This window comes from Oncorhynchus clarkii, chromosome 22, assembly GCF_045791955.1.
Source record: "Oncorhynchus clarkii lewisi isolate Uvic-CL-2024 chromosome 22, UVic_Ocla_1.0, whole genome shotgun sequence".
Lineage (NCBI taxonomy): Eukaryota > Metazoa > Chordata > Actinopteri > Salmoniformes > Salmonidae > Oncorhynchus > Oncorhynchus clarkii.
Window position 1 is genome coordinate 21079073 of NC_092168.1, and position 15963 is coordinate 21095035.

Consider the following 15963-nt stretch of genomic DNA (forward strand, 5'->3'; position numbering starts at 1 on the left):
GAGCCACTTGTGTGGGTTGTAGACTCCGTCTCATGCTACCACTAGAGTGAAAGCACCGCCAGCATTCAAAAGTGACCAAAACATCAGCCAGGAAGCATAGGAATTGAGAAGTGGTCTGTGGTTATCACCTGCAGAACCACTCCTTTATTGGGGGTGTCTTGCTAATTGCCTATAATTTCCACCTGTTGTCTATTCCATTTGCACAACAGCATGTGAAATGTATTGTCAATCAGTGTTGCTTCCTAAGTGGACAGTTTGATTTCACAGAAGTGTGACTGACTTGGAGTTACATTGTGTTGTTTAAGTTTTCCCTTTATTTTTTGAGCAGTGTATATATATATATATTCCTAATGTAAAGTAGCTTCAGAAAGTATTCGTACCTCTGCTGTGGTACAGCCTGAATTCAAAATAGATTCAATATATTTTTTTCACACCCAGCTACACACACACACAAGTACCCCATAACGACATGTTTTTGCACATTTATTTAAAATTAAATGCAGAAATATTGAATTTTATAAATATTCACACCCCTGAGTCATACATGTTAGAATCCCCTTTGACAGTGATTACAGCTGTGAGTCTTTCTGTGTAAGTCTCTTAAGAGCTTTGCACACCTGGACTGAACAATATTTAAACAATATTATTTAAAAAGCTCTGTCAAGTTGGTTGTTCATCATTGCTAGACAGCCATTCCTTGCAATAGATTTAAGCCGGTTTAAGTCAAAACTAACTAGGCCACTCAGGAACATTCCATATCGTCTTGGTAAGCAACTCCAGTGTAGATTTGGCCTTGTGTTTTAGGTTACTTTCCTGCTAAAAAGTGAATTAATCTCCCAGTGTCCTTTGGAAAGCAAACTGAAGCTGGTTTTACTCTAGGATTTTTCCTGTGCTTAGCTCTATTGCATTTATTGTTATACTAAAAAAACTCCCTAGTCCTTACCGATGACAAGCATACCCATTACATGATGCAGCCACCAACCTTGCTTGATATATATGAATATGAAGACTGGTACTCAGTGATGTGTTGTCTTGGATTTGTATTCAGGACATAAAGTTAATTTCTTCTTCACGTTTTTTGCAGTTTTACTTTAGTGCAATGTTGTTGATCCATCCTCAGTTTCTCCTACCACAGACATTAAACTCTGTAACTGATTTAAAGTCACCATTGGCCTCATGGTGAAATCCCAGCGGTTTCCTTCCTCTCCGGCAACTGTGTTAGGAAGGACACCTGTATCTTTGTAGTGACTGGGTGTACTGATATAACATACACAGTGTTATTAATAACTGCACCATGCACAAAGGGATAATCAATGTCTGCTTTAAAAAAAAATCCATCTACCAACAGGTGCCCTTCTTTTTGAAAAGCATTGGAAAATGACCCTGGTCTTTGTACTTGAACCTGCTTGAAATTCACTGGTCGACTGAGGGACCTTACAGATCATTTTATGTGTAGGGTACAGAGATGAGGTAGTCATAAAAAAATAATGTTAAACACTATTATTGCACACAGAGTGAGTCCATGCATCTTATTATGTGACTTGTTAAGCACGTTTTTACACCTGAACATTTTTAGGCTTTCCATAACAAAGGAGTTGAATACTTACTGACTGAAGACATTTCAGCTTTTCATTTTTTATTAAATTTGTAAACATTTCCAAAAATATCATTCCACTTAGACATTATGGGATATTGTGTGTAGGCCAGTGACACAAAATCTCAATTTAATCCATTTTAAATAACACAACAAAATGTGGAAAAAGTCAATGGGCGTGCATTATTTCTGAAGGCACTGTAATTCTGTAAAGTTCTAATGCTAGGAATAGCCTAAACACATTCCAATTCACGTCATGTAATGATGTTCAGTGCTTCAAGCCAAGCACTCGTCATGTCCACCCCTCTCTCTTGCTCTCCCCACACCCGTGAAATTTCAGTGCCATCTCGGCCCTGCACTTATCTGACCAATCAAACATGTAAAGAACGATCTTACCAGTTCCACAGCAAGCTGCTCTATCGGCGCTAATTGGGGGAGTAAATGAATGAGCTAAATATAAAAACGACGTTGATTTCACTGGTTAAAAAAGGAACAAAACAATAACTATATGAACTGTAACTTTTCTTTGGTTAGAACCAGCTCAGAACTTCATTTTCTTGTCAGAACGGAGCAAAAAATGAATAGAGTTCTGCTCACAATGGAAAAATAATTCTGGTTACAACCCCTGCCACAACAGCCATCTTTTTTGTTCAAGCAGACTGTAGCTTGACCTTAATAATGGCCTATCCTATCACTTGCATTAAACTTCTGCATGTTGTGTTGTATACGGATACTACTTGATCGAACTCTGTAGGAATTCTGTGTGTCTGTCAGCCCTGACCACTCAGTGTGCCACCTTCTGCTGTCCAGATGCCCCTGGCTGCCCAGGTCCCTACCTCCCTCCACTCCCCAGCCTCAACCCGACTCAAACAGAGGGTTATACTTCAAAGTAGGATCAATGAATTAGCCAAATAACTTGCCTAAATATTCTGAAATTACTTTTTATTTTTTTGAAAGATAAACTTGAAATAGCCATGGTCTAACTGACTCAACAACCAAAAACACAAAGTTTAGCTTTCTTAAATGAACCAGAAAACCAAAATTTTTGGTTATTTATCCAAGTTAAATGGCTAACGCATTGATCCTGCTTTATAGTATACCCCTCTGGTCCTTCAGTCAGACTAGTCTAATTCTGAATCAGTCTGAAACCAAACCCTACAGTGGTTTCTTCTCCAAGCCCCAGTACCTTCTATGTTGTAGATCTATAGGAAGAAGAAAGTTGTGAGGAGTAGGAACAAGGAGTAGGAACAAGGGCAAGGGGCTGTTTAAGAAATTGGTATTTTAGTCAAATAAGTGTAATAATAGCCCACATGACAATACAGTATGTATTAGTCTATTTCTGATATCCAATACTTGTGTACAGTATGTTATCTACAGAGTAGATCTAAATGTATCTCTTCCATCATACTTTTTCAACATCTGGCAATACAGGTTGTGTTGGGATTTGAGAAACTGAAAAGTGATGGCCCCCAGCACCAAACACAACATCTTGTCACTCGTACGGGCACAATAGGGGTTGTGTTGGGATTTGAGAAACTGAAAAGTGATGGCCCCCAGCACCAAACACAACATCTTGTCACTCGTACGGGCACAATAGGGGTTGTGAGTTAGAATGACACAAGTGACATGTTGGAGGGCACTTCCTCCTCAATTACTTCCACGACTTCAGGTCTCCAAAATGAGAGAGAGGACATTAGTGACAGACAGGACCTCAGGGAGAGAGACAGGGGCTGGTGATACAGGAAGCGGAGCAACATTTAAAAATGGCTTCCTTTCGCCTTCTTGTCGCTGTGCATCTTTCAAATGAGAAAGACTGAGTAGGTGGGTGTGATATGCCATATACTCCAAGCTACTGGTTTGAGAGAATAGAGCTAACGAAATTAGACAGCCGTCGCTAGGGCAATTATGTGCATGTACGTAGCCTACAATCTGGGAATATTGCAGTAAATTGTATCAAATCAAATCTAATTTGTCACATACACATGGTTAGCAGATGTTAATGCGACTGTAGCGAAATGCTTGTGCTGCTGGTTCCGACCGTGCAGTAATATCTAACAAGTAATCTAACAATTTCCCAACAACTACCTCATACACACACAAGTGTAAAATGAATGAATAAGAATATGTACATAAAAATATATATGGATGAGCGATGGCCGAACGGCATAGGCAAGATGCAGTAGATGGTATAGTGTACAGTATATACATTTGAAATGAGTAGTGTAGGGTATATAAACATTATATAAAGTGGCACAGTTTAAAGTGACTAGTGATACATTTATTACATCCCATTTTTAATTATTAAAGTGGCCAGAGGTTGAGTCAGTATGTTGGCAGCAGCCACTCAATGTTAGTGATGGCTGTTTAACAGTATGATGGCCTTGACATAGAAGCTGTTTTTCAGTCTCTCAGTCCAGCATTGATGCACCTGTACTGACCTCGCCTTCTGGATAATAGTGGGGTGAACGGGCAGTGGATCGAGTGGTTGTTGTCCTTGATTATCTTTTTGGCCTTCCTGTGACATCGGGTGGTGTAGGTGTCCTGGAGAGAAGGTAGTTTGCCCCCAGTGATGCGTTGTGCAGACCTCACTACTCTCTGGAGAGCCTTACGGTTGTAGGCGGAACAGTTGCCATACCAGGCGGTGATACAGCCCGACAGGATGCTATCAATTGTGCATCTGTAAAAGTTTGTGAGTGTTTTCTGTGACAAGCTGTTGCGCCTTCTTCACCACGCTGTCTGTGTGGGTGGACCATTTCAGTTTGTCCGTGATGTGTACGCCGAGGAACTTAAAACTTTCCACCTTCTCCACTACTGTCCCGTCAATGTGGATAGGGGGGTGCACACTCTGCTGTTTCCTGAAGTCCACGATCATCTCCTTTGTTTTGTTGATGTTGAGTGTGAGGTTATTTTCCTGACACCACACTCCGAGGACCCTCACCTCCTCCCTGTAGGCCGTCTCGTCATTGTTGGTAATCAAGCCTACCACTGTAGTGTCGTCTGCAAACTTGATGATTGAGTTGGAGGCATGCATGGCCACGCAGTCATGGGTGAACAGGGAGTACAGGAGAGGGCTGAGAACGCACTCTTTTGGGGCCCCAGTGTTGAGGATCAGTGTGGTGGAGATGTTGTTTCCTACCCTCACCACCTGGGGGTGGCCCGTCAGGAAGTCCAGGACTCAGTTTCACAGGGCGGGGTCGAGACCCAGGGTCTCGAGCTTAATGACGAGTTTGGAAGGTACTTTGGTGTTAAATGCTGAGCTGTAGTCGATAAACAGCATTCTTACATAGATATTCCTCTTGTCCAGGTGGTTAGGGCAGTGTGCAGTTTGATTGCGATTGCGTCGTCTGTGGACCTATTGGGGCGGTAAGCAAATTGGAGTTGGTCTAGGGTGTCAGGTAGGGTGGAGGTGATATGATCCTTGACTAGTCTCTCAAAGCACTTCATGGTGACGGAGGTGAGTGCTACGGGGCGATAGTCATTTAGCTCAGTTACCTTAGCTTTCTTGGGAACAGGAACAATGGTGGCCCTCTTGAAGCATGTGGGAACAGCAGACTGGGATGAGGATTGATTGAATATGTCCGTAAACACACCAGCCAGCTGGTCTGCACATGCTCTGAGGACGCGGCTAGGGATGCCGTCTGGGCCGGCAGTCTTGTCGAGGGTTAACACGTTTAAATGCTTTACTCACGTTGGCTGCGGTGAAGGAGAGCCCGCAGGTTTTGGTAGCGGGCCATGTCGTTGGCACTGTATTGACCTCAAAGCAAGCAAAGAAGTTGTTTAGTTTGTCTGGGAGTAGGAGATCGTGGTCCGCGACAGGGCTGGTTTTCTTTTTGTAGTCCGTGATTGACTGTAGACCCTGCCACATACCTCTCATGTCTGAGCCGTTGAATTGAGACTCTACTCTGTCTCTATACTGACGCTTAGCTTGTTTGATTGCCTTGCGGAGGGAATAGCTACATGTATTCGGTCATGTTATTGTTTGCCTTGCCCTGATTAAAATCTGTGGTTTGCGCTTTCAGTTTTGCACGAATGCTGCCATCAATCCACGGTTTCTGGTTGGGGAAGGTTTTAATAGTTGCTGTGGGTACAACATCACCGATGCACTTGCTAATAAACTCGCACACCGAATCAGCGTATTCATCTAAGTCGTTGTCCGACACACTATGCAGAACATATCCCAGTCCACGTGATCGGAGCAATCTTGAAGCGTGAAATAAGATTGTTCGGACCAGCGTTGAACAGACCTGAGCATGGGCGTTTCCTGTTTTAGTTTCTGTCTATAGGCTGGGAGCAACAAAATGGAGTTGTGGCCAGATTTTCCGAAAGGAGGGCGGGGCAGGGCTTTGTATGCGTCGTGGAAGTTAGAGTAACAATGGTCCAGGATTTTTTCCGCCCAGGTAGCGCATTCGATATGCTGATAAAATTTAGGGAGTCTTGTTTTCAGATTAGCCTTGTTAAAATTGCCAGCTACAATGAATGCAGCCTCAGGATATGTGGTTTCCAGTTTACATAGAGTCCAATGAAGTTCCTTTAGGGCCATCTATCTGTCTGCTTGGGGGGATATATATGGCTGTGATTATAATCGAAGAGAATTCTCTTGGTAGATAATGCGGTCAACATTTGATTGTAAGGAATTCTAGGTCAGGTGAGCCAAAGGACTTGAGTTCCTGTATGTTGTTATGATCACACCACATCTCGTTAAATATAAGGCATACCCCCCGCTCTTCCTCTTACCAGAGAGATGTTTGTTTCTGTCGGCACGATGCGTGAAGAAACAAGGTGGCTGAACCGACTCCGATAGCGTGTCTTAAGTGAGCCATGTTTCCCTGAAACAGAGGACGTTACAGTCTCTGATGTCTCTCTGGAAGGCAACCCTTGCTGGGATTTCGTCTACCTTGTTGTCAAGAGACTGGACGTTGGTGAGTAGTAAACTCTGGAGTGGTGCGTGATGTGCCCGTCTACGGCGCCTGACCAGAAGACCGCTTCTTCTGCCCCTCCTGCGGCGTCGTTGTTTTGGGTCGCCGGCTGGGATCCGATCCATTGTCCTGGGTGGTGGTCCAAACAGAGGATCCGTTTCGGGAAAGCCGTATTCCTGGTCGTAATGTTGGTAAGTTGACGTTGCTCTTATATCCAATAGTTCCTCCCAGCTGTATGTGATAAAACTTAAGACTTCCTGGGGTAACAATGTAAGAAATAATACATAAAAATATAAAAAAATACTGCATAGTTTCCTAAGAATGCGAAGCGAGGCGGCCAACTCTTTTTGTTTGTACTAAGCAGCAGTTTCATCAATTATTTCTCTATTTTTCAAACAGAAGACTCCAACCAACTGAATGGACAGGATTAGAATGACAGAATCCTTGGCCCAAGCCAGCATCAGGCTGTTTAGAGGGAGTGGTAGAGGGAGTGACTGGCAGGCTCACAGTGTGACAGTGTGTGTGACTGGCCATAAGGCTGCCTTGGGTTTCAAAAAGATATCAGCAGACTGGTCAGAGCTCAACACTCACAGCCACGCTATTAAATACTACACTGCTGTTAACTGGTATCAACCTAGAAAAGCACAACATTTGATGTTACAGAAAATTTGTGTACAAATGTAGGTTGAGATTGTGCAATAAATAGGCTATACACTGAAAACTTATTTTCAAATCTTGAGAACTGGTTATTTTAAAAAATACATACAGTTGAAGTCGGAAGTTTACATACACCACAGCCAAATTCATTTAAACTCAGTTTTTCACAATTCCTGACATTTCATCCAGTAAAAATTCCCTGTCTTAGGTCAGTTAGGATCACCACTTTTTTTTGTGAAATGTCAGAATGTTAGTAGAGAGAATGATTTATTTCATCTTTTATTTCTTTCATCACATTCCCAGTGGGTCAGAAGTTTACATATACTAATTGAGTGTTTGGTAGCATTGCCTTTAAATTGTTTAACTTGGGTCAAACGTTTCAGGTTGCCTTCCACAAGCTTCCCACAATAGGTTGGGTGAATTTTGGCCCATTCCTCCTGACAGAGCTGGTGTAACTGAGTCTGGTTTGTAGGCCTCCTTGCTTGCACACGCTTTCTCAGTTCTGCCCACAACTGTTCTATAGGACTGAGGTCAGGGCTTTGTGATGGCCACTCCAATACCTTGACTTTGTTGTCCTTAAGACATTTTGCCACAACTTTGGAAGTATGCTTGGGGTCATTGTCCATTTGGAAGACCCATTTGCGACCAAGCTTTTACTTCCTGACTGATGTCTTGAGATGTTGCTTCAATATATCCACATAATTTTCCATCCTCATGATGCCATCTATTTTGTGAAGTGCACCAGTCCCTCCTGAAGCAAAGCTTCACGGTTGGGATGGTGTTCTTCAGCTTGCAATCCTCCCCCTTTTCCCTCCAAACATAACGATGGTCATTTTGACAGAACAGTTCTATTTTTATTTCATCAGACCAGAGGACTTTTCTCCAAAAAGTACAATCTTTGTCCACATGTGCAGTTGCAAACCGTAGTCTGGCTTTTTTATGGCGGTTTTGGAGCAGTGCTTCTTCCTTGCTGAGCGGCCTTTCAGGTTATGTCGATATAGGACTCGCTTTACTGTGGATACAGACACTTTTGTACCGGTTTCCTCCAGCATCTTCACAAGGTCCTTTGCTGTTGTTCTGGGATTGATTTCCACTTTTCGCACCAAAGTACATTCATCTCTAGGAGACAGAACACGTCTCCTTCCTGAGCGGTATGACAGCTGCATGGTCCCACGGTGTTTATACTTGTGTACTATTGTTTGTACAGATGAATGTGGTACCTTCAGGCGTTTGGAAATTGCTCCCAGGGATGAACCAGACTTGTGGAGGTCTACAATTGTTTTTCTGAGGTCTTGACTGATTTATTTTGATTTTCCCATGATGTCAAGCAAAGAGGCACTGAGTTTGAAGGTAGGCCTTGAAATACATCCACAGGTACACCTCCAGTTGACTCAAATTATGTCAATTAGCCTATCAGAAGCTTTTAAAGCCATGACATCATTTTCTGGAATTTTTCAAGCTGTTTAAAGGCAGGCACAGTTAACTTAGTGTATGTAAACTTCTGACCCACTGGAATTGTGATAGTGAATTATAAGTGAAATAATTTGTCTGTAAACAATTGTTGTAAAAATGACTTGTGTCATGCAAAGTAGATGTCCTAACCGACTTGCCAAAACTATAGTTCGTTAACAATAAATGTGTGGAATGGTTGAAATAATGAATAATGAATGAATAATAATGAATAATGAAGTGTTTGTAAACTTCCAACTTCAACTGTATATATATATTCCTAATGTAAAGTAGCTTAAGAAAGTATTCATACCCCTTGACTTATCTGTTGTGGTACAGCCTGAATTCAAAATGTATTCAATAATTTTTTTCACACCCATCTACACACACATACCCCATAACGACAATTGTTTTTGCACATTTACTGAAAATTAAATACAGAAATATTGAATTTCTGTAAATATTCACACCCCTGAGTCAATACATATTACAATCACCTTTGACAGTGATTACAGCTGTGAGTCTTTCTGGGTAAGTCTCTAAGAGCTTTGAACACCTGGATTGTATAGTAGGTCTGTCCGTCACTCCCTGTATGTATGTCCTCCATCAGTCCCTGTATGTCCGTCTGTCTGTCAGTCCCCGCCTGTCTGTCCGTTTGTCCGTCGGTCCCCCTCCGACCGTCCGTCAGTCCCCATCGGTCCGTCAGTCCCCGTATATCCGTCAGTCAGTCCCCGTCCGTCAGTCCCCGTCCGTCCGTCCACGTCCGTCAGTCCCCGTCCATCCCCGTTTGTCCCAGTCTATCCGTCCGTCCATCAGTTCCCGTCCGTCTGTCTGTCCGTCAGTCCCCGTCCGCCTGTCTGTCCGTCAGTCCACGTCTGTCTCTCTGTCCGTCCGTCAGTCCACGTCTGTCTGTCTCTCTGTCCGTCCGTCAGTCCACGTCTGTCTGTCTGTCCGTCAGTCCACGTCTGTCTGTCCGTCAGTCCACGTCTGTCTGTCTGTCTGTCTGTCCGTCAGTCCCCATCGGTCTGTCTGTCCGTCAGTCCCCGTCCGTCCGTCAGTCCCCGTCCGCCCGTCAGTCAGTGTCCGTCAGTCCCCGTCCATCAGTCTCCGCCCGTCTGTCTGTCTGTTCGTCAGTCCCTGTCCATCTGTCTGTCTGTTCGTCAGTCCATGTCCGTCTGTCTGTTTGTCCGTCAGTCCACGTCTGTCTGTCCGTCCGTCAGTCCACGTCTGTCTGTCCGTCAGTCCACGTCTGTCTGTCCGTCAGTCCACGTGTCTGTCCGTCAGTCCAGGTCTGTCTGTCTGTCCGTTCATCAGTCCCCATCTGTCTGTCTGTCCATCAGTCCCCGTCTGTCTGTCTGTCCGTCTGTCCCCGTCTGTCTGTCTGTCTGTCCGTCTGTCCCCGTCTGTCTGTCCGTCAATCAGTCCCCGTCTGTCTGTCTGTCTGTCCGTCTGTCCCCGTCTGTCTGTCCGTCAATCAGTCCCCGTCTGTCTGTCTGTCTGTCTGTCCGTCCCCGTCTGTCTGTCCGTCCCCGTCTGTCTGTCTGTCTGTCAGTCCCCGTCTGTCTGTCTGTCAGTCCCCGTCTGTCTGTCTGTCAGTCCCCGTCTGTCTGTCCGTCAGTCCCCATCTGTCTGTCTGTCAGTCAGTCCCCGTCTGTCTGTCCGTCAGTCAGTCCCCGTCAGTCAGTCCCCGTCTGTCTGTCTGTCCGTCCGTCAGTCAGTCCCCGTCTGTGTCTGTCCATCACTCAGTCGGTCAGACTCAAGGTTTCACACACTGACAGACAGACAGACAGAAGAACAGCGGGGGAGGGTGAATGGTGAAGTGCTCTAAAGATGAAAGGAGGGACAGATGTGCACAGTGTACACCACAGACACAAACACACACAAGGGTGGGTAATGTGTACTTACACAGCCATCGTGGACATTGAGTGTCGCTTCGAGTTTCAGCCGCTGGACAAATTCTCTTCTGCCTGTGCAAAAACAGAAGAAAGACATTCTTATCAAGTCACAATTGTTTAGCCATGACTTGTTACTTTCATTTATTTTTGCACTAATTCAGTCAGCATAAAAAATAACTGATGAATTCAAGTCATCGACTAGGGTAGATGGCCATCATCGACTAGGGTCGATGACAAAGCAATGGCCATACCCTATATCAGAAGTGTTGGAACCCATTTGTAAGGCTCCGTTTTCTTTTGCCATGGTTTGTTTTCATGCCTCAGCTCTCAGTATTTACAGAGGGAGCAGGAAGATGAATAACGTGTCACATTGATTGCAATGATTCTGTCTTTCTGTGGCTTATAATGTATTATTCATCTTGAGGAAGCCTCCCTCGCATCTGCTGTCACCATCACAGGGAGCGAGGAAGAACCAAATGAGCAGGCTGCCTATCCTGTCGTGAAATAGACTTATGTCATGAAGAAAGGTTCAGGTTTGGCAGTATTTTATGAATGAACTTGCTTCTAAACTTACACTGTATTAGGCTAAAAGATCCAGGTTTAAAATAAAAATCACCTCAAATTATTCAACTTGCCTTAGAATAGTGAGAAGAAAAAAAAACATTGGGCGAGAATTCATGCCATCAGGTAAAGCGATGACAGACTAGAATCTAAAAACCATTCCTTGTATACTGCAATCGTAGTAGGCATGGAAAGGATGGCCTTAGTTCCATAATCCACTATGACAGACTCTGTGCACTGACAGTACACGGCCAATGTCAAAGGCAATCAAGTAGAATTACAGCAGACAGTCAGTAACACTATGGCCTGCCTTTGTGATCTTGCGTGCCTCGTGCCAGTCCTGAAAAGCTCATATAAAACGAACTAACACTGACACTTCGTATATTGTGTCGCCTAGCCAGATGAAATTTGAAGGTCCCATTCATTAACAGAGAGGCAAAGGTAAATAAATAGGTCATGTGATAAATAAGTGGGGCAGATTTTGTCCTAGAGCTTGGTTCTAGTTCATTGCTGCTGCATTGCTGTTCAAATCAGTAACAATAGTGTTGTCTTCATTGTCTCCATTACCCCTCCTTTGTCTTTCAACCTTCAGATATTTAAAGTCAAATGCCCAAAAAGACAATGAGACCCAGAGAAACATGTCCTAACCCCTTTTCCATTTGCTGATGGGCATTGATGTCATGGGAAAGTAACGTGATGATAGATTTAGCTGAAACCATGGAGGCTACTTTGATCTTGCTAAATCTCATGGGTGAGGAAGACCGTGCAAAATATAGCCTTAAAATGTGCTATGATTAGCCTAGGCCTAACTATCCCTTGAAGTATCTTTCTAGCTTTTTGTTGGGATTTAGACCCCACAAATGCTATGCTAGCCCCCCTTGGCGGCCGCCCTTTTACAGTGCCAAATTTTGCCTCCAACTGGTATGATTACCTGTCCATTGACAATGACAGCTCTAGCAACACAGCCAACCTAGTCAAGCTAAATGCAGCGCTAGGCAAATCCATACCCCACCTGCCCCACCCCTGGGCCTGCTAATCCTCACTCAAACGCCACTCAGTACAATCACAGGTTAGCTTGGTCCCAGATAGAAAATACACATTTAGCATACAGGTAGCTCCAGACAGCATAGCCACATATAGCATCATGCTATACAAGCCAACGTGACACCAGTGTCACCAAACCCTAGAGGAGTGAATTGACCATGTCCCAAGATGTCTGATTCTGCTTGAAGGAGCCATAGAAAAAAAAGACACCCCTTTAATTTCAGCGTTTCTCATTCTTGAGGTAGATAACACTAAAACCACTGATATGGATGGAGATGTGTGTCAACATTTGCAATCCATCCGTGACTGAAACTGTCTGGGCTTCTGATTGAAGATGGTTGATATCCTGAATGGCCTGGTTAACACAGTGTCTGGCAAGTCCATAAGGTTTGAGAGCAGAGGTGTTTTTGACTCAATATCACATAGGATACCATGATCATAGCTATGTTGCTAAACACTGTGCATGGTGGTTGATACTGTAGATTTGCAAGCATGTTGTAATTGTTATTCATCTTTGGGAAACAGAGAATGCGAGACATGCAGAAGATCACATCTCTCAAAGCCACTTCCTCACCACTGATTCACTGAAGTCATACATACATTACACACACACACACACACACACACACCACACACACACACACACACACACACATAAAGCTTGCCCTAAAGTAAATTGCCAAAATGATATAGCCTAATGATATAGCCTAATTAGCCTACTCCAATAAATAACATAAAAATAGGCTACTACACCAAAAAAGCATGATTTGGCTACAGAGGATCATTAGCTTATTTTAAAAACCGAAGCTGTGGATTGCTTTAAATCGCATCATCTACAGTTGGAAGGGCCCGCAGTTTGGGCAGCGCGAGCAACAAATGCTAAGCAGATGATTGTTGAGTTGAGACTGTCAGTGAAAAGTAGAGGCCCAGCCAGGCATACTGCAATATTTTAAAATACAATAGCGGGAAAACAGTTTGGAAAGCAAATAGTTATTGCTGTAAAGAGAAGACAAGATTCGAATATGTCTTTGAGTTATCACAATTCTCGACTGAACTGAGCGAACAGTATTCCCTAGGCCTGCCTATTTGGCACCAGCGGAGAGCATCGGCCATATCCCTGATGAGTGCTCATATTCACTCTTTATCATTGTTGGGTCAGTGCCACTTGAAAATGTGTTTTTGGCCAATCATTTCCTCCTCCAGGTTACAAGGACATCATATTGTATGAGTCTTCCCTTCTCTTAGGCCTTTTATATTGCTCCCACGTGGCCTAAGACACTGCATCTCAATACAAGATGTGTCACTACAGTCCCTGGTTCGAATCCAGGCTGTATCACATCCGGCCGTGATTGGGAGTCCCATAGGGCGGCGCACAATTGGCCCAGCGTCGTCCGGGGTTGGCCGTCATTGTAAATAAGAATGTGTTCTTACTTGCCTAGAGAAATAAAGGTTACATGTGGATCAGACAATGTTGTTTTTATTGACCTGTTTGTCAGTGTCAGCAGAGTAGTTTATCCTGTAATTTGTGTCAAAAAATAAATACAAATGTTTCACCTAATGTCTACAGTCATAAAGTGCAGAATTTCATGAAATGTATTTATAAAAAGACAACATTTTTTCCCCTGCAAAAAAATGAGAAACTAATTTGATATAGCCAGCCATGAATTGAACAGTCTTTGTTTGCATACAATGATTGAGTTATATTATTAGCCTAAATTATTACTATCCTATCCACTCATCACATTAGGAATAGTAGCCTACATAAGTATGCAAATGCGATGATGCATGGAATGCTTTATTATTGGCCTAAAGTTGCATTTTTATCGTAACATACTAAATCAGCTTAAGCTTTGTCTCAATAGGCAATATCAACAAATCTGTGAGCATTAGTAATTGAAGGGAGGCAGTGCATTCCTTACAGGGACAACTCCCTGATTCATCAACATGTCAGTCAACCGCAAAGGTTTGGCCAACATGACCCAACCTGAGAAATGACGTGGTACCTGGTTTTATAGCAATCAAACACAAAGGATCAAATGAACACTGTGTTTCATAATCCTCTTGATAAGTGAATAACACATAACAGTATGATTCTATGGAGCTTGATCATTATTTTTCACCAGCAAGTGAAACATCCACACAATGAAACTAAAAAGGCACGGATGGAGTGGTAGAACATTGTTGAAATCCATGTTAGCAGAGGGCAACACAACAGATAGGAATCAAATATAAGCACAGCAAATCAAAAACATTGAATATGATTTTCTATTGAGAAAATAGCCTAGGCATGTAAAAACATAAGTGTTTTCATCAGAGCGTCATCGATTTTTGTGAATGGTGCTCAAGGAAAAGCCCGGTTCAGTTTCAGGTCAGGGTCCTGACATGAGTGCACATATCCAGTACCTACACTACCAGAGAAAAACACCAGTGTTGTCCTGGTCCACCCACTTGGGATGCCAGTCAGTGTATTAGAGAGCCAAACCCAGGAAGAGTGGCTTGTAGGAGGGACAGCTGAAGGTTAGTAAACAATCACTACAGAGCTGCAGACAGGAAATAAAGATGAGCAAGGAAGAGGGATTAAGTAAACCAATACATGTCCTCATTATAGAAACAGTAGATTGTTATGATCATTTTGACGTTGATGATTCCATAACTGTAGCCTCCTCTGTCATACGCCTACTGTTTCATCTAAGATCATGTAGTCTGGTGTAGCACACTCATAGAACTCTGTTCCTTAGACACTGCAACGGTTGAAAAAGTGGTCTTTCTTCTCTAGAGCAGAGACTTTAGATTAAGACCCAGGTCAGAGAGAGGCTTTCAATTCCAGTGCATTTCTCACTCAAGCAGATTCATTTCAATGTCTGTCGGAGTTATATTATGGCTAGCCCATTTGTCCCAAATCGACTGATTCTTTCCTTGTGTCGAGGAAAACAAACACTAATGCCAGTGTTTTTGAACACTTACTGTACTCTGATTTTAAAGCTTTGTTTGTGAGCTTTTTTTTATGATTCCTCCAATCTGTGCTCATGACGTGTCCCAATTAAAATTGTCCCCCATGAAAAGTAACTGAAATTAATGGAGAGCTGTGTTTGGGCGGAAGGAAGCGATGATGATGTTTGGGCTGTCGTTCTGTGAAGCCCAGCAGGGTGTCAAGGATTATGATCAATTATTCAACTCCTGGCCCCATCTCCCACGCATGCACGCACGCACGCACGCACGCACACACACACACACAGACATCAGTATTACTCACAATTCTTTGTAAGGGGGCCACTTTAGGTTGAGACAATCATTCAGAGGGCCACACAGATCTTTACATTTGTTGTACTTTTTCTTCCAATATTATCAATTATCAATTGAGAGCAAATTCAGAGAGCACATACAAATGATTTGATGTACAGCACATCACAAATATATACATGTGATGTAGCCTATTTGATGTGTGTAAGACCCATATTAAGGGTTACCTCAGTAGATGGATAAGCAAAAATGTCCATTCTGCTCCTTGACTGAATTCATTCTAAATGTATAGTCTGTTGTTGCAATGCTTGTGAGGCAATCCAGGTGTCCATTGGTCAGTCTGTTTCTCTGTTTTTGTTTCACAATGTTCATTATTGAGTCTCTTCTCCTTCCCTCACATGTTTGGGGCGCCGTCAGTGCACAAAGATGCCAGATTTGACCAGTCAATATTACTATCAGCAAAAAATGGAACAAGGGCTTTCAGAATATCCTCTCCTCGTGTTTGATCCTGAAGGGGCAGTAAACATAAAAGTTCCTTTCTGAATGACTCGTTTTGAGGGAAGCGGACCCAAACACATAATTGGGCAATGTCACTAACATCAGTGCT

At 43.2% G+C, this 15963-nt stretch overlaps 1 protein-coding gene across 15 annotated transcripts in view; it reads right to left on the minus strand.

Moving 5' to 3' along the window:
* Window positions 1–15963, minus strand: part of LOC139380570 (DDB1- and CUL4-associated factor 6-like) — a 78908-nt gene that overhangs the window by 45956 nt on the left and 16989 nt on the right. For all 15 annotated transcript variants that reach the window (XM_071123360.1, XM_071123359.1, XM_071123356.1 and 12 more), the window contains exon 2: window positions 10522–10583. In XM_071123360.1, coding sequence (XP_070979461.1) covers window positions 10522–10583 — 62 coding nt within the window. The remainder of the gene's footprint in view (window positions 1–10521; window positions 10584–15963) is intronic.